General features: G+C 36.9%; 1 protein-coding gene across 3 annotated transcripts in view; it reads right to left on the reverse strand.

Annotated features, from left to right (window-relative positions):
* zswim8 (zinc finger, SWIM-type containing 8) overlaps positions 1 to 15767 on the reverse strand; it is a 62280-nt gene extending 46513 nt beyond the window's left edge. For 2 of the 3 annotated variants that reach the window (XM_056471524.1, XM_056471523.1), the window contains exons 1-3: positions 14195 to 15766; positions 6923 to 7076; positions 3948 to 4042 (exon numbers count right to left, since the gene is read on the reverse strand). In XM_056471524.1, the coding sequence (XP_056327499.1) occupies positions 3948 to 4042; positions 6923 to 7076; positions 14195 to 14372 (427 nt within the window). In that variant the 5' untranslated portion in view covers positions 14373 to 15766. Of the gene's footprint in view, positions 1 to 3947; positions 4043 to 6922; positions 7077 to 14194 lie in introns of all 3 variants that reach the window. The other variant, XM_056471525.1, reaches the window with a different exon arrangement.
* Positions 15768 to 19951: the final 4184 nt, after the last annotated feature.

The raw sequence follows: 19951 nt of genomic DNA on the forward strand, positions 1-19951 counted from the left end.
GATCTTTGAGGTCTTTCTCTGCCAGCAACGGTTCTCCCATGGCCACAGTGCCACATTTTGCTTCCCATAATTTGCAACTTTATTTTATAGGGGGAGTCCCAACCGGTTTCTGTTAGTTTAATTAGTTTTTCCTTATTCTGCTGGGCTCCCCACCTATTGCTGTTTGGTTATTGTTGTGGGTAATTTGTGTTCAAATAAATCATTTGTAAGTTGAAAGATTCTGTCTGTTTATTTTGTTATATGTCCCTCCGAACTTCTATTTATACCAGAGACATTACCCATTAAGGTACCTCAAAACTTTATTTGAATATGTACAATAAAAACTGGATTGTTATATATTGACCACTTTTGTAAAATAAGTGTTTATACAATGTACCTTTTAAATCATTAGAACATTTGCTGCTCTCTCTGTAAAGTAGCAGATCTGAAAGTCCACTTTAATAGAAGACGTCATTTGGAAATAAGATTGCATAGTTATTTAACAATAAAGAGTTTGTCACCAAGTAAAGATTACAATCCTACCAAATAATCATGTTTCCTATGATTTTATTAAAACTGAGCAGTTTCTCCTCAATGTATACAATGCAAGGAGGTTTTGTGGGGGAAAAAGGTGGAAATTGTTAGTTTGCAGAGTTTGCTGACTGTAAGACTGAATGATATACCAGGTTTAGCACTGTACACAGACCATACAGGAAATGAAAGACATCTGAGACGGAGAGAGAGAAAAAGAGAGAGTGGAGTGTAGTGGGTTGGCCAAAAGCTTTTACCACTGGACAGCAGCCAGTGCTCCCCTGGCCAGTAAGAGCAGAGGTGGGGGTGGTGGGTGGTTTCAGCTTATAACTCCTGTTCCAAATTCAACGGGCCTCCTCAAGCCAGCACTACTACACCGCCTCTTTATTTCCTTTCAATCTACCTGTCAGTGCCAAAAAAGCACCCCTCCATTCCTTTATTCCTGACCCACATTCCCCTGTCAGCTGTCCCCGCTAAAACAAAAGGCCCAAAGAATTTCATAATCAATCTTGACTGAGGAAAAAAAAAAACCTTTGTTTAAAACAGTGTCTTTCTTTAATTTAGTGAGCAGCTGGCTGAGCCAACAAGCGCATCATGACTGCAAATGCCACTGGATTGTCGTTAGTCGAACGTCATGAAATAATATTAATATTAGTCAGTCATGGCAACTGATAATTCACCTCACATGCACCATAAACAACCGACTGAATGAGTCTACCTGACTCATATCCCAGCGGGCGATGCAGTAGTGTTTGTTGAACGGACTAATACGTTTGCAGCAGGCACTATAGGGAGTTTGGGCATGTTGTGAGAAGGCAGATCCTTGGAGCTTACGGTCTTTTTAGCACTGTATTCTCACTAGGAGGTTAAACAAAGTGCAAAGGGAAGAGTTCTGGAACCATTTCCCTTTTAGGTGCAGCTGTTCTGCGTCAGAATGTCCAGGCTCCATTGTGGTGGAGTGACTCAAAACATTTGATTTGGCCTTGATGGGTAGTTAGGAGGTCAGTGAAGTAGATGGACACTGATCAGTAGTGATGTTTCTTTTACAGAAAGTTGCAGTATCATGTAATTGAATGTAAATCCCCCTAAAAATCTGTTACCACAATATAAACAAAGTGAGCACAGAATATCTAAGCCTACAGTTCTTTTCTTGTTCATTCTTTATAACCTATTTAACACATTTTAATCTGTTTTTATATTATTTGTCTTATTGTTTTCTTTTATACTTGTCTCTTTTATTCCTGTTTAAAGTAAAGCACTTTGAATTGCCACTGTGTATGAAATGTGCTATATAAATAAACTTGCCTTGCCTTACAGTCTCGATGTAAACATAGGGTGCATTCACACTATACTATTCGAACCACGCCCAGACGCGTTTCCCGGTTCGTTTGACAAGTTTGAGTGCTCTGAACAGGGCTCAGGCGCAGTTCAGTTGGTCGGCCCTGGCCCGCTGGAAGAGGTGTGCCAGGGCACAGTTTGGTTGGACTTTAACACGGTATGCTTATAGTGGGAGTGCAAAGCACGCCTGAACCGAAACTGAAGACGCAACGTCACTTTTAAGGGACTGTTTAATATGGATTTATTAATCATTCTTACTTTTCAATGAATGGGAACTGTCGTAGTTTATTAAAGAGGCAAACCCCTCACTGCACGTCAGCTGCACCTTCAGCAAACCTCCTAACACATGCAGCACGAGGACTTTCATGATAATTTAGAAGCATCAAAAGTTGTGGATCTGTTTGGCAAAATATTTGACTGTGTCACTACATCCCAAACGACTTAAACGATATAATTTAAGCAATCTCACTCAGGATACGGGTCAAGGCTGATTCATACTTCTGCGTCGAGCACACGCGTATGATCCAGCACAGCCTTCGTGCCAGACCACACATCCTCTTAACGACGTGTAGTGCAAGCTTTGCAATTGGCAGGCTTGGCATCATGACGAGTGTGGGCGGTGCTGAAAGTCACGAGCCCAATGTAGCAAGTGTGGTGTCCCGTAAAGGACCTCCAGATGGAAATTTTTGGGGTGTACCTTACGATTAAAGTTGATGTCCTTGCATGTCCGCCGGTTCCCGCCACTGAATGAGCGAGTCTGAGCTACTTGTGCATTAAGGTAATGTTCAGAAAAAACAAAACACCCACAAAGAAACGTGACACAGAGGAAAATAAAAACCTCACTGCCAGCTAGCATTTCGGAAGTGTTATTACAGAGCAACCCAAACAGCGCGCGTAATATAAATGAACTTTGTGCAAGACAGGCACCGTGGGTCTGGCAATCACTCGACACAGAAGAATAAACCAGCCTTTAGAGGTAGTGCTGCACAATATATCGTTTTAGCATCGATATCGCAATGTGTGCATGTGCTATGTACACGTCGCAGGATCTGAATTGGGATTATATTGGACCAGGAGCCACAGTTCAAAACATGAAGTCATTGGAGATTTTTACCATAATACCAGCAAAGGTTATTCAATTGCACATGTTTTAAGGCCTGTGATTGTGTGAGCATATCAAAAGAATTTAAAGCATTCAGGCACAATGAACTGTACCATTTGAAACTTTAATAAAACTATTTTATAGAATTATTTATCGAATGAAGACTATGCAGTGCTATTTTACATTTGATTTTTTAATTTCAGTACCTGAATTCTTACCAAACACTGCTATTTAAGTCATCTGGTGAAATTGCATTCATATCCCAGAAAAGCAAAACTGCAATTTCAGATTTTTGCAATATTGTGCAGCCCTAAGTTAGAGCTTCCTCTGCCGTAATATTCCTAAAGCACAGATTGATGCAAAAACTCATCATTGGAAGGGAAAGACACTTATTACCATGAAGAACCTGAATATATGTATATACTATAATTATAACACAGCCAAAGGTTTCTATTTCGAAAGACTCCTCGATTAGTGAAAACTATGGCAAATATCGATTTATCCTCAATCTTGAGTTTAAGGCTGTATTTTAGCATTTTAAAGTGTTGCCTGGACTCTACTGGTAGTTAAACACTCTGTAAATAAGCACGCAGGCAGACCCCTGGAGGGTGTGTGTGAGTGGTAGGTCAGGCTCAGGCCAGCTGCATCATGATCTCCCTCTGCTGCTGTACAGCCCACTGCCTCCAACAACAGCATTCATTCACACAGCCCGAGCACAAACCACTCACACAAACACTCAGCCTTATGTGCCATGCCTCTGCTTCGCTCTCAAGCCATATGAAGACTTGGCATTTAAATGTGTGCACAAGAGAGCCAAAGATGACTCTAAAGCACATGGATGGCTTATTTGGGGTGGCAGTTACATCCTAAAAAGCTTTAAGATGCCAAGAGTGATTTGGAGCATGGTTGAGAATCACTGAGCAATTGACTTCACCTAAAGGGACTTTCAGGACCACAGGGTAAAACGTTTGTGGTGGATGTGTGTGGGATGTCTCACCTATCTGCAGAGGGTCTTTCACAGCCCTCACCCTATAGAGCTGCTCGCCACGCTGAAACTCATCAGGGCTGCCGTTGGCCAAACAGGAATATAATCTGCAACAACAAATACAGGAAAGCAATTAAAAGCAGCATTTAACAGCTCATTCTGTCATATTCTAAATCTTAAAAGATCCCTTGAAATGAAAATAAATAACACTTTAGATGTTCGTTTCACTCTGTTAGTTTTAAGCATATCTATTAACAGGGTTTCTGCAGGTTTCTTCAAATCAAATTTAAGACTTTAAGACCCTTTTAAGACCACTATCAATGAAATTTTAGACTTATTCAGTAGAGCTGCATGAACAATCGAAAAAAGATTGCGATCTCGATTCGACCCCTAGACCAGGGATCACAAAACTTGTTCCTGGAGGTCCGGTGTCCTGCAGATTTAAGCTCCAACCCTAATCAAACATACCTGAACAAGCTAATCAAGGTCTTACTAGGTATACTTGAAACACCCAGACAGGTGTGTTGAGGCAAGTTGGAGCTAAACCCTGCAAGGCACCAGACCTCCAGCAACGAGATGGTGACCCCTGCCCTAGACAATCTTAATCCAGCTTTCCTACGATTCTGCCATTCATATTTTCAAGTTCTTGAGAGAAGCGTGAAGGCAGCCGCTCAAGTCTTCACAATGTTTTACATACGTTGCTCATAGCAATGTGGAAACCTCCAAATGGTGTTGAAAGAGTCACATGCTGTATTTATAAGGTATAATTCACCCAAAAATGTCATTTCTGTCTTCATGTATTGATGTATTCGCGGCCGCGAAATCAGGGCAGGCGTGCGCCTGTGAATGAAGTCTACTTTACTGAACAGAACCTGCATAGGCTGTGAATAACAGGTAATAAAGTTGTAAATAACATTGTTTGTTGCACAGAGCGATTGTTTGGGAGCCGCACGGGAAGAATGAACCGCACTTAGCAGTGAAAATGAAACTGAAGGCACGCACATCATTTAAATAATCATTGCATATTAGAGTAATGATTACAACAAGCATTAATATGTTTTTCTTTCATAGCGAACACAGAGTGTTCTGCATGAGAATAAATGTTTACGGTGTCTACTCTAGACTATGTAATGTTGAATATAGAGGCAATCTGATAATGACAAATGTCTCATTTTACCAGTAGAAAAAAATGGTCTAATAATGTTGTCAATGACAGATTGCAAGCATATGTCTCAAAGAAAATAATTCAACATCAGAATTATGAATAGTTGTATTCTGATGCATCACTTTACTGTGCATTAATGATCAAGACAAATTTAAAGTCTGTTCAAATCCACCATTCAAAGTCTACTCAAAATTTAGCATTTTAAGCAACAGTAGACCTACACATAATATTTTTATTGTTTTACCATATGTTTGAGAAATAACAATAATAATAGCCTACTGATCTTAACCTTTACATTTAAAGAATCGTGAGAAAATTGTGATCTTTATTTTAAGCAAAAAAATCGTGATTCTTATTTTAGCCAGAATCATGCAGCCCTATTATACAGGGTTAAACACCAAGGATTTTTTCTAATTGGCTGTTTACTTCTGTAAATATTTTTTGTATTAATGGAAAATCATGTAAAGGGATGTGTTGCTTTAGTTTTCTTTTCCTGATTAGGGAATCTAAATTGGAGAATTTTCTGTAAAATGTCTAACAGCTGTTGCGAATTATAGCTCTTTGCAATATAAAACTTAAATATATTAAAAAAGATGTTTCGAGATGAATTATAGGTGATTAGGTGTCAGCCAGATTGGGGTGGTTTTACTTGTACATAGAAAAATAAAGACCTTTTTAAAACACTTTAAGACCTACAACACTAGATTTCAGTCAATTTAAGAATTTTTAAGGCCTAAAATTTAGATTTTTTTAAATTTAAGACATTAAGACTTTTAAGATCCCACGGATACCCAAATTCACCAGTGTTCTCCAAAAGAGTGACAAAATTGTGTTTAGAAAATATAAAACTGATATAAACATCCAAAGCTTGCAGTTTGTCACTTCCGCCTAAATGGATCAATGTTTTTTTCACCTCATATTTCAGTTTCTCATCAAATCTTGACCAATTAAATGCTCTCTAGTATATGTCATGCTCCGCCTCCTTCAAAACACTTTTCATTGGATGCGCTTGAACTCAATCACTCTCAGAGCTGGCAGAGCTGTGATAAACTATTGGCTGTTTCTTTTAAAGGGGAGGGGCTACTCTTTTCCCCACCCTCACTTTGTTTTACAGTTGAGATTTAAAAGCATTTTATGGGATCCTTAAAGTGATTTCTGGTAACATGCTGTTTGATCTGGTTGAGCTTAAAGGGCCCCTATTATGCTTTTTATACTATTATAATCAAATTTTATACTATTATAATCAAATGCAGCTGTTTGTGAATGTAAAAAGTCAAATCAATGTGAAGTCAAATCTACAGATTAATGTTCCCATAAAAAGTTAAATAAAATAATCAATTCTGAACTGCTGAAATAAGACTTTGGCAATTCCAGTTTCACTTTCGAAACTGATCTATTTTCGACTGTAAACAAACATCTATAACACCAGTCAACGATATTTTCTGGCTGCACTGGGTGTGAACAATGTCTACTTGACCTGAGCTCAAACACTTTTATAATTGGTACAGTAGGTTTGGGTTGATCAAGTAGTTCTTCCAATGTTTTACTGAACTGGGTCATCTGACCAATAACAGCAAAGCAAGCTCAAGAAAAGGTGGGGTTTAGGAATAAAACTCTTCAAATGAATTATTTAAAATGCATGGAAATGAGTTTAAATATAAATGTATATTGTAAAAAAATATACATGTTTTTCTCACTTTGTATTCATCCAACTTCTTGTAAGTTGCTAAAAACATGCATTTATGAACTTTTGAAGTGAAGCACTAATAATAGGGACACTTCAAAGACAGTTTTAGCTGTTATGAGGTCTGCGGGCTTTCACCTGATGTCTTCTTCATTTTCAGGGAAGCTCCAGTAGGCGATTCGCAATTGCAGCTGTTCAGGAACGGGGGGATAAACCTTTTCCACCACCTCAAATGGAATATGGAAGGCAACCTGTTTGGCCGACAGCTCCACAAGAGGGATAACTTGACCATCTAAGAAAGGAAGTGACAAGTGAGTTACTTATTCTGCTGCAGATTATCAACATGTTCAAACTATGAAATCACTGACTTCAATTGAGCAGCAATATTAAGGTTTACTCACACCATGTGGAAGCTAATTTATTTGGGATAAACATTTTAACTTGCCCGAACAGCTGTTAAATTGTTTGTTCAGAGCAACATCAACAGTTGAAATGCTGAAAATGTGGCAGGCAAAGAAACATCTCCAAGCAACAAGTTAAAACAAACATTACTGAAGCATGTTTAACATTAAAATACAATTTCAGCCATGATCAAAATCACTGCTATTACATAAAACTATTAAACTCACAACAATTATTAATTGTCTGATTGTAGATAGTTGAAACTTTTACTGTAAACATTGAAATCATGCCAATGATTTTTACTTCACACAGTTAAAAAACAAAGGACAAGTAGTTTTCTATGCAGACGGAAGGAAGAAAACGAAAACACGACTAACGCCTTGTATTTATTGTCACATATACATATACATATACATATATATATATATATATATATATATATATATATATATATATATATATATATAAAACAGAATGGTTTCCTGTGTTTGAGTGTTTGAATGCAAAAAGGGCAAACTCACAGATTAAAGATAAGCAAAAGACAAAAATAATTACTTCAAAGCATTAAATATATATATATATATTTTAAATTTTTAATTATATATTTTTTAATTTTGTATATATATTTTGTGCTGCACAATATATCATTTCAGTGTGGATATCACAATGTACACATGCACAATAGTCACATTGCACGATAAGCAATGTTGATCTGAATTAATGTTGACCAGGAGCTACAAAATTGTATTTAATGCATTTATAAGATTTTTTTTTTACCCTCTGGCAGATATTTTTACTTGTTTTAAGGAAAAACCCTTCATTTTGACTTTTTACTTGATCTAAAAATAGTTATTTTTATATAGATATTTGGATTAGATATCACAATATTTATCGCAAAAAAATAAAATATCGCAATATCAGATTTTTCCAATATTGTGCAGCTCTAATATATATATATATATATATATATATATATATATATATATATATATATATATATATATATATATATATATATATATATATATATATATATAAATAAAGCAGCCAAATAAATAATTTATTACAAACATTTATTCATTATCTAAAGTTTCTCAAGTTTTCTAAAAACAGATTATTTTGCATTATTTTGTTACAGTGAACAGGACAGAAAGCATCTAAACCCTATATGTGTGCGCTAAACATTTAAATTGGTGTGAGTGAACAGGCCTTGATTGTAGATTGATAAAATCACAACATTCCGGTCACAGGCACTCCACATTAAACAATCAAAAATACTTGGCATCTCAGTCAAATAGCTGAACAATAGTCACACACATGGCTGCAGTTCAAACAACTTGTTTTGAAATGGAGGAAAAATGACTGAGAAGTGAGGTTCATGACCTCAGGCAACCTAGTTTGTTCCTGAACCAGACGGTTCATATACACTCAAGGCTAATAGAGAAAAAACAAGACTGAGAAGAGTGTGTATAGCGGGGGGTTTCAATATACTCCAGGGTCCTGAATTCAAGTCACCAATTTTCTTTAGACAATAATAAAAGAGGCCACGCAGTAAAAATAAAAAAAAATGGACTAAAAGAAACGCTTTCAAGAGCAACTGAATATTTGTGCCTTCAGTCTAAATTGAACTCAGCCACAGGTTTCAGCGACAGCACTCATTATGAAACTTTATTTGCTATATTGAGCTGCAGGGCTGTAGTGACATACTTATCTTATTGGATATTATCAAGATGTGTCTGAAATGAACACCAGCATCAGGAGGTCATTATCATAACAGAGCTGCAGGCGGTTGGACTGTAATCCACTGCACTCGGTCACCTTAGAGTGGGATCTCACATTACATTCACACACAGACACTGCACTGATACGCGGTCACTACACAACTGCCACATGAAGACCTCACATAATCAAATACGTTTTCCAATATATTATATATAGTAACTTCACTGCATAATATAAAAACAAATGTTATGCATTACTGTTGTAGCATACTAGCATTACAGTACAGCCTAAAGCATGTTACTGCTTTTATAAAAGATTTAGTAGATTTTAAGAATACTGGGGGGGATACAAACTTGTATAATCTTATGAAGTATTACTGGACTTTAAAGTGATTCCTCAGTGAGTCTTAGATGAATAAATGTCTTCAAGCAATTGAATCATTAACTCAACTTATTCTCTTAAAAACTGATTCATTTAAGAACAAAAGAAGTGACTATCCTTATGTCTGAGCCATAGAATCATTTGCTCAACTGAGTCATTCAAACAGAATGATTCATTCAAAACCAAAAGATTGGTTTTACAGGCCTGTCTCAATACCTTCACTTGTGGTCTTTGCCTCTTAAACCTAAATTATACACAGTCAAACGGACAGAATTTAAAGCATGCTTTATTTGATATAGTGTGTGATGATGTAGTGTTTCTTGTTCATTTTCTGCACCTTCTTTCTCAAAAAAATATGAGTGGTAAAATATCTTTGTACTCATTTAAGGTAGCTCTGAAGACATCTTGTAATCTCACATAAGCACTGATCAATTGGCTTTCAATACTATGTTGTTAATCTTGTTCCATTACTTCCATATGTTTTCTGACTGTCAAACATCGGTCTACATGAAGTGTTGTATTGAATTTGATTAATACAGCGATGAGTATGTTGTAGTGCTGGGCCGATAAACAATATCATATTGAATCGCGATAAAATTTATATCGATAACGATGATAAGCCAAGGAGATTTTTACTCAATATTGATCTAAGAGCCAATCACACAGAAGACACATGCAATAACAGGAATCTGAAGTTGTGTTGATATCAGAGATAGGCTACATGATCCAGTATTGTTTATGCGAGCGCAATTCACTTTCCTGCCAGCAGCATTTGCTGTTAAATTGTTGCTTATTTTTATGATAATTTTTTTTTTTATATTTAAGTAAAACATTTATTTTAAAATAATTCTGTAATTGTTTGTTTTTAGAAAAAGCAACAAGTAAATTGTTCTTTGTGTACTGTATATATGCTGTCAGTTACAGTTCTTCAAAATGTTATATTATATATCACAAGTATATTACAGAAAATCGGAATCTACAAAAAAAATCAGGAGTAATGTGTAAATTGTTTTTTTTAATAAACAATACTTTAAAATGTTAATAAAAAAATCTTCAGACATTGTTGGGATACTATTTTAATGCTGGAGGCATTAACAACTTATATCGAAATATATATCGTTATCGTTCAATATGGAAAAGAATTATCGAGATTGCATTTTTGCCATTTCACCCAGCCATAGTATGTTGTATATTCTCCTACATGCATTGTTGTCGTTTACTTAATTAGAAGCATTAAAAGTACTAAACTGAGAGCATTTTAAAGTTCTAAGTAATAAGTCACAATAGAATAAACCACCATTATCACTTAAAGATGCACAATGATTTATAAATTTTTATCATTTGCAAAATAAACACTGAATAGTAAGCCATTCAGTATAAATACTGAACATGCACTGATACATTAGGTATCTTCTAAACTGCCAAAAACATGGTTTATGCTCACTCCCAAGTGCCTCAATTCTGTTCTATGACCCATGCTGAGTAAATAGGGAGCAGATTTTCTCATTTTTGTTGTGCATGTGCAATAACTTGCTAGCCAATTTCTCAAATTTATGTTTAATTTACATAAAAATTGTTTGAATGTTCTTCTCCTTTAGGGAAAAATATAGGGAATATAGGGGAAAAAACAGCCATTGACTTCTATACATTTTCCCTGGTACTGTGCTGAAATAAAATGTTTATAAAGAATATCGGCCGATATCTGCCCTCCCCATAAAAAACAATGTTCCTATTATGGATGCCTTTTCCCACAATTGTTCAGAATACCCCACTTTGCGTTTTACAACAGAAGAGAAAAAATTGTAAGTTTACTTTTAAAAAAGGAAACTTTCATTTTTGGGTGAACTATCCCTTTAAAGGTCATCAGTGTCTTTTGAATACTACATATAGATCCCAAATGGCTAACTGTTAATTACAGTCAACAAGTACACTAGTATATAACCTCCACAATAAAAAAAAAAAGTGTGCAACCTAACATTGTACCATTAATATATAGGCATGCTGTGATCACATAGCAGAGCCAAACCACATCATTACCAGCCACCCACAAAACCTGAACCCAACTGTCCAAAGATGAAACGCTAAACGACTTCAGAGATGACTTACCAACACCACAAGCTGATACAAAAATACTTTATAGACAGACAGTGGGAGTCATAGAGACCAACGACTTCGCAGGGGACAGGTGACTCATTACAGGTGCTGACAACAAACAGCTGCACAGCAACAATACGAGCATGAGGGCGACTGAGATCCCAGTGAATCAGGCGGCACACTCATAGCCAGTCTTGGCTGACTAAACCATGGTGACCAACAGAAGAGGAGTTAACACAGGCTGCGAGTCGTGCAAGACAGCTTTGCCTTTTGTGAGGCATTCAATAGGTGAGACAGTCTCTCATGAGAAGTCTGCTGTCCCACTGCTCCATACCCTCCAACAAGCAGAGAACAAAGACAAAGAGTGCTATGTCATGTCTGTAATTGTATTCCCTTAATTCCAGAGCCAAGAAAACGATGCACTTCTGATTTACTTTTAGGATGAATGCAGATTAAACACACATAAAAAGGTAAGTTTTGATGTCTCAAAGTGGGCTGTGCAGGATCAGCAGCATTATGCAGATTGATCAAATGGGGCTTTTTTTGTTTAACCACAATCCTCTGCTCAGAGGCAGTGACCTGCACAAGACAAAGCTCTTTTTACAGCTCTCAACTCCACCCAACCCCCTACAACACTCACTCGCTCTCAATCTAAACAACACACAAGGCCTCCGTTTCCAAACCCCCTTAACTCATCCAACAAATGCTACTCGCTGCACTAAGGGATCTGCAGCCGTACGGATCTCTCTACTTCACAGCTGACAAGTCTCTCTGCACATGCACTCCATGAGGCCTGAGGTGGACCGCAGTTACAAACTGACTGACCAAATGCAACTCAAACTCTGTGCAAACATTATTTTAACACATCACAGCTGTGCCGCAGTGTCCTAGAAGATTTACTTTAACTTTACTTTTAGAAAAATAAGCAGGAGGATGCTTGAAAGTATATCTGTGATAATACATCGGAGTTAAACAGAACTGCAAAAACAGCTGCTTTTTCAGTTGAAGAGACAGTTCATTCTTATACTTTTCCCTTATGCGCACAAAAACAACATATTTTTGATGAATGGTGGTGTTCAAACAACCCGTGTCGGTTTATGTGGTACATTTTTATCAGTTCATCCATGATAAAACTGCTTGAAATCAAACGTTCATCATAATGCTGGTTGAGTCCTGCTGCTTCCTCCTAAACTCCAGAAAGCACACAGATTAACTGAGTTTTCATACCTCTTAAATTCAAAAGAAGTTCTTCGATAACTCGTTGTAAATTTCATAATGTGATTTTTTTTTGGGTGATTTACAATTAGGCTGATCAAATTTTGAACAAAGAGATTTTTCTCATTTACTCTCAAGTTGTTTCAAACTTTTAGGAGTTTCTTTCTTCTTTTAAATGGGATGATAACCGGTTTTAAGGTTTACCACAGTTTTGAAAAGTAAAGGATTTAAAACCGTTAAAGTTTTCTGTTATACCATTCCTAAGGTATTTGTAAGTTGTGTTTTTTTTACTTTTTGTACTTTTTTTTTGAGAAACATCTGAAAAACAAATCTCTTATAAGCCAACATCCAGTATGCTGTAGAGCTGAACAGTGCAGTAACTCACTTTATATCCAAAAAAAATAAATAAAAAAAACATATCCATGACTTTTCAAGTTGAAAAGAAATCTGTGTTGATGAAACTAATTGAGACAGCAGATGTCAATGACTTGTTTAACTTATTTAACCTGACATTTATTGTTTCAAAATAATTTAAATGTTAAAATAAAACACGCCTGTGTTCAATGGGGAAAAAGTTGTTGTTTTTTACCCAGACAATCAAAAAGAACATATTTTAAAGCAGTAATTATAATACCGTGATAGTGAAACTGATATTTTTACCCAAGGTTAACATACTGTTGGAATCTTATACCAGCCCATGCCAATTTTGAACACAACAGCTAAAAATCTGTAACCACTGACATCAATAGTAAGAAGAGCAAATGCTTTGGGTGTTAATGGTTACAGGTATCCAACATTTTTCTAAATATCTTCCTTTGTGTCAAACAGAAAAAAAGAAACTCTTAAAGTTTAGTTTGAAACAAGGACGAGTAAAGGTCAGAACTTTAATTTGTGTGAACTCTCTCTTTAATTCAGGATTATAGAACTCACCTTTGATTAACTCAAATTGAACTTCAATTAAAAACAGTTTCATTTTTTGATGATGGCATAACAGCTCTAAAAGACTTCCTTAAAGGAATTATGACAGGAAACAGTGCACTGAATATTGATGCAGTAGCTTAACTAATTGAGCATGCTGTTTAGGTTAATGTCTTGTAATACATAATATTTTGTTGTTGCCACAAATCCATTCATAATGCCAAACAAACTTCTGCAGTAGGACTACAGGCACTTCTGTCAAGTTCTTAATTGTTTTAGTTGCCAACTAGTGTTGGAGAAAACTACGTAACATACGAACATTTAAAGTCACCTACATTTCGCTGACAACAAAACAAATTGAAAATGTGTATTATATCATATACAGTTACTTGTGTGTAACTGTTTAATAAAGTGTTTTAGATTACTCTGCATGATCTGACACATTTGGCGGTATGTTTTTGAATTGTTTAGCTCCAAACCATGGACATATTAACCAAATTAGCCAAGCAGGGCGATGTATGGAGCCACAGTTTGACTTGGTAGGTCTAAACATGTGAGTCACGTGACGATGTTGTCCATAAGTTAAGAATACATGTTAAGGTCAAAGGTACAGTTATGCTAACTCAAGGTGTGCTCACGTTACGATGACAGCACATAAAAACAATCATCCTCCATTACCTTTAATCTTCACAGTGGGGGAATTTGGGCCGGCAGACTGTTTCCTCCATCCTCTCCAGTTCTGGCAGAGACTTTCTGCCTCTGATATGAATGAGCACAGGGAGTCCTCCTCAAAACGATCTGAATCTTCAAAGGAGAACCTCTCTCCATCTTCCCACTCAGCGAACATCAGTTCCATCACATCTGCTGTGTGGAGACCTGGACGCCTCAACTGAACGTGCCTGTGCGCTCCTGTTGTTTTGAGAGTGACACTCGCCCAGGGGGAGGGGAAACACACTCAACCCAAACACAGCGTGAGGGGCCCAAGGAGGTCCCTCAAGAAGACTGTGTTTCTTAGTAATATATATTTACGGTTTTAAATTGAGCATTTGTGAATCACAAGTGTGGAGTTAATCCATATTTTGTTTTCACCCAACCTGCTGAAGACACTTTAGTTTTTAAAAAAACTAACAAAACCCATGACTAAAACTCAAATAAACCTCTAGACGTATAGCTTTTCCCCCTAAGTAAGTGGTCTTGCATTGTCAAGTAGTAACTTATAAGTCGAAAACACCTTCAAAGGTGTGTCGTTGGACCTCTCACGATTTAAATAAGATTTTGACCCCTATACAGTGGTCTGATTGCAAACAAGTTTTCAAACTGCATAGCAAGTTGTGTTATTTGACAGCATTAACAATAGTGACTTACTGGTAAGTAAAGTTCAGGGCTTTTTAGCAAGCATGAGTTCTTTTCACTCAAATGTTCATTTAAACCCCCTCTCCTCTGTTTGTCCTATCAGCTGAGCCTCGAGTCCCTCAGCAGCTCCACGGCTAACAAAACAAAAGAGCGGTGAAGAAAAAAACAGGTCCCCAGGTACAGCTAACGACCCACCGCGGGTTTATTTCTCTTAAATAAGGCCATATCACAACGGCAAACCCGTGTTAACCCTAAACAACCCTTGGTACGGTTGTTTTTATTTCGATCGAGGTAGCTCCGCTAACTCCGAGAAGCTAGTCGGGTTAGCCTGCTAGCTTTTCTAGCTAGCCCGAAATACCAAACAATTCAAAAACTGTCAAAATAAGCGCTGACACGGCCTGTGCTTATGTCCCTACACATAACCAGACGGAATAACGCTGTTTTGACGTTTTGGCTCAAAAGCCTTGGTCCCTAATCCGAATCTTGTCGATCCACTGGGTTGCCCAAAACAAACGACCGGCCAGTGCTCTTATCTCAGCATTGTGCCTCAAAGTGGGTTTACAGTAAAATCAGAGCACTAAAATGCAGAGTTGACCCCTCGACCAGGACAGACGTCCATCCATGGAAAACATATTTAATTGTCTTTATGCCACCTCTAGCTGCCTCGTATCTGTCTTCTTCTTTGTGTGTTAAAGCTTGTCATCCGCTTGTCTTCATGTGCCACCGGCCGGCTCTCATCCAGTCCTCCGTTTGCAAGCAGCCAGCGCTCTCTGGATCCAAAATGTCTTTTAAAGCCGACAATTTGGAGTCGAGATCCCCCTGTACTCTCTGTCCTGCCCCCCTCCTCTCCTCTCTCTCCGCTCCGCTCGGCTCAGCTCAGCTCGGGAAGATGAAGATGGCTCTTCTGCATCAGCTGATCCGCACTTCCGCTCGACGTTAAAGCCAGACAAACAAGCTTCCAAAATTCACCGCATAATATAAATGTGTGGCAGTTATTTGTTTATGAGTGTGGCGTTTTGATACTAAATCACAGGTCATCTATTATGCATTTTGATTGAACACTACTTGGGTATTAAATGATGAACACTGTGCAACATTGTCATAACCCTCTCAAATTTCAAGTTTGTTTTGGAATTAGATATCACAAATTGCAGTTTTAAAAAAAATAATAAACAGATTTTTATGTTATTTCTTGAACAAAAACTGATATAATTCTACATCATTTATTAACTTTATATCTTTTTTAATAAATTAATAATTAATCATTATTTTTTCGGGGTTTTGACCTTTAATTGATAGGACAGTAGAGAGTATTTACATGGAAGTGTGGGGAGCAGAGAGAAGGGGAAGAATCGCCATAGGACCACGAGGCAGGAATCAAACTCGGGTCACCGTGAGCACTGAAGTGCATATGTCAAAGCACTAACCATACACCACTGGCATCGACTGTTTATTTACATTGGGAAAATGAATGTGTTAGCTCAGGTGCGTTGCCTAATTTTACCAAAATCAGTCAGATTGCAGAACAGAATGCAGCAGAACAGAATGTTTTTTCATTGTTAGTTCATTAATAATTAATTCTGTACCTTACTTAAATCTTTGAAAACATTTTGATGACATCTCATTGATGTATTGTATCATTACATCAGGCCTGTTGCCAACCTGGTGAAAGAGCTGGTTCTTTTTTTTCTCAAAACGTGGACCTTTTTGCAGTTATTCACCTCATTTTCTTTTCATTGAAGGTTTAAATACTGCATTTTAGTGATATTTTAAGCACTATTTTAAGCACTAATACGATTTGCTTGTCGGGTGGTCATCAAAACCACAATTTATAATGTACCAAAAACATTTCCTAAAGATTTAGAATAAAGAAATACAAAAAAACAAACAAAAAAACTATTTATCCTTTTATTTATATGATATATAATTTATATGAATAGCAATAAATAGCAGTGGGTAGCACGTTCGCCTCACAGCAAAAAGGTTTCTGGTTCGAGCCTCGGCTGGGTCAGTTGGCATTTCTGTGTGGAGTTCGCATGTTCTTCCCATGTTGGCGTGGGTTTGCACCTCCCGGTGCTCCAGTTTCTCCCACAGTCCAAAGACATGTGGTATAGGTGAATTGGGTGTGCTAAAATTGACCATTGTGTATGAGTGTGTGTGTGTGTGTGTGTGTGTGTGTGTTTCCCAGTGATGGGTTGCAGTTGGAAGAGCATCCGCTGCATTAAAGATATGCTGGATAAGTTGGTGGTTCATTCCGCTGTGGTGACCCTAGATTAATAAAAGGACTTAGCCGAAGAGAAAATGAATAAATGAAAATCATTTTAAAAAAATGACTCAGTTTAAGTTTTTGAATTAAAAACTGTAGCCTGCTGTCATTCATTAGGCAAATAACAAACTGACCAGCACATTCAACTTTCCTCAGTGTGTATTTGTCTATTTGAATAGTGAAATTAATTAAACCAAGTAAAAATAATGACTCTCCCCGTGTTCGTGTCCTCCGGGTGCTCCGGTTTCCCCCACAAGTCCAAAGATATGCGCTATAGGTGAATTGGGTAAGCTAAATTGTCCATAGTGTATGTGTGTGAATGAGTGTGTATGGGTGTTTCCCAGTGATGAGTTGCAGCTGGAAGGGCATCCGCTGCGTAAAACATGTGCTGGATAAGTTGGCAGGTCATTCCACTGTGGCGACCCCAGATTAATAAAGGGACTAAGGCGAAAAGAAAATGAATGAATGAATGAAATATAATGACGTAGAGCTTCCTGGTTTTTCCAGTCTCTCTTGTAAAATAGTATGTTTAAAATTAATAGATAACAACAATAGCCTAATTATTATTGAATTTAACTTTAGCATGCTTCAGGATTACCTTTTGGTGCTTCACACCTTGTAAACTGTATACAGAAGGTAAGTAGATGACTTTACTTATGGTAGATTCCGCCTTCTTCGATGAGCTTTTTTCACAATTTATGTTGGCATAGCAGTCAAAATAGGACAAATGAGCTCATGCAAGGGACAAATTCTGGACCTTTGTCTGTGAGCGGTGGGTCTTACGAACCACCCGAACCACTCCTGGCTACAGGCCTGTATTTTAATGTGGATGTTGCTGATGTAATTGTAATTGACTTTTTAACTAAATGATCATCCTTGATTTCATTAGTCTGCACTGATAACAGACCTAAAGCATGATTATTGTGTCCCTGCAAAATTATCAATGTCTGAAAGAAATCTTTAACAATAATAAATCATACTCAAATAACTCTTATGCTGTTTTTTTTTTTTTGTAATAATTATGTTGCAATGTAGGCTAGTTAAGGAGATCAATTCAGTGATTTAACTTTTAAGACAAACCCAATAGGCTCTTTTTTAAAGATCTAGGCGCAAAGTCTAAAGCGCAATATAATAAAATGTAATAATATTTTTGTAACATTTCAATCCTTCAATTTTTTTCATATGTGACAATATTTGTGTATTGCTGTGCGTATAAAGCAATGTGTAAGCGTTTGGACCTGCGTAGTCACATCACTAACGCATTCTGCACAAGACTTTAGACCAACAATGCGCCTTAACACACCCATAAGTCCACAAAGTGGCGCAAATTAATATATAAACAACGTGGCACAGGGCTGCACGGTGGCTCAGTGGTTAGCACTGTCGCTTCACAGCAAGAAAGTGACTGGTTCAAGTCCCCGCTGGGAGAGTTGGCATTTCTGTGTGGAGTTTGCATGTTCTCTCCGTGTTCGCGTGGGTTTCCTCCGGATGCTCCGGTTTCCCCCAAACACATGAGCAATGGGTGAATTGGGTAAACAAAATTGTCCGTAGTGTATAGGTGTTTCCCAGTACTGGGTTGTGGCTGCAAAGGTATCCGCTACGTAAAACATGTCAGAGTAGTTGGAGGTTCTTTCCACTGTGGTGACCCCTGATAATCAGAAACTAAGTCGAAGGAAAATGAATGAATGAATGAACAATGTGGTTTGAAAATAGCAACAAATCGCGCCATGCACATCTTGATCCCTATGGCGCCTAGTGTATGATAGGGCCCAATGAGTGAGATGAATAATATCAATATTACACTATACATTTTTGATTCTGCTTGTATTTGTTTTGCCATCATTAATATTAAAAAAAGAGGCAAACAAGAACATGCATTCAACTCACTTTATCTCATGATATTGGTGGTACATTTACTGTCTAAACATTTCACTATACATATTCACTATGTGGTTTAAATTTGCCATAACCTATACATTTGTACATAAATACATCACTTTTAGCTTGGGACTGTAGAAAAACAGAACATCTTTTATTAACCTGAACAGTACTGCATGAAACTGTTACGGAAGCTTTGTCATTCAACTTTAGTATACCAAAAACAGCAGCACTCTTATAGTTCTTACAGTTTATTAATCCAAAGAACAATTCATTTGAAAGCCTGTATCGTGTTACATAAATAAATACAACCATAAATCTGAAACAAACACCTAGGCTGAACACTACAGGAAGCAAATGTAACATAACATCACTCAAGCCCCTTTAACGAAACATCCATGAGATGTAATGACAGACACAAGTCTGTTAACATGAGCCATATTTCAGAAGGAGATTCTTCTGACTGTATGTGAAATAACTTTGCATAATTTTTGGTTTTAAATATGTGCAGTTTTAAGTCTGTTGTTGTGGATATCAGTCTTTTTGAATTGCAATTCGGAACTTACTTTTAACACAATACACATCCATCAGTGATGGAAATAAATACCAGATAGAAGGAAGATGTTCACTTGCAAACATTGTTCTCTAAAAGGGAAATTTTAATTAGCTTGCAAAACCACTGAATTTTAGTTTTCCCCCCCAAACCATCATTTCCATCACCAGATTTGTAAGAAAATTCAACAAGAATTCATTAGTTAATGTATTTCAAAAACAATACATTTATTACAGTATTTATTCATCTTTGTTAACATTAGTTGATGAAAATAAAGTTCTTGTTGGTAACATTAACTCACAGTGAATTCATTAATGTTAACAAGCACCATTATTTATTTTAATAACACATCGATAAATGTTGAACAATGATCAATAAATGCTAT

Source organism: Danio aesculapii, chromosome 13 (assembly GCF_903798145.1).
Source record: "Danio aesculapii chromosome 13, fDanAes4.1, whole genome shotgun sequence".
Lineage (NCBI taxonomy): Eukaryota > Metazoa > Chordata > Actinopteri > Cypriniformes > Danionidae > Danio > Danio aesculapii.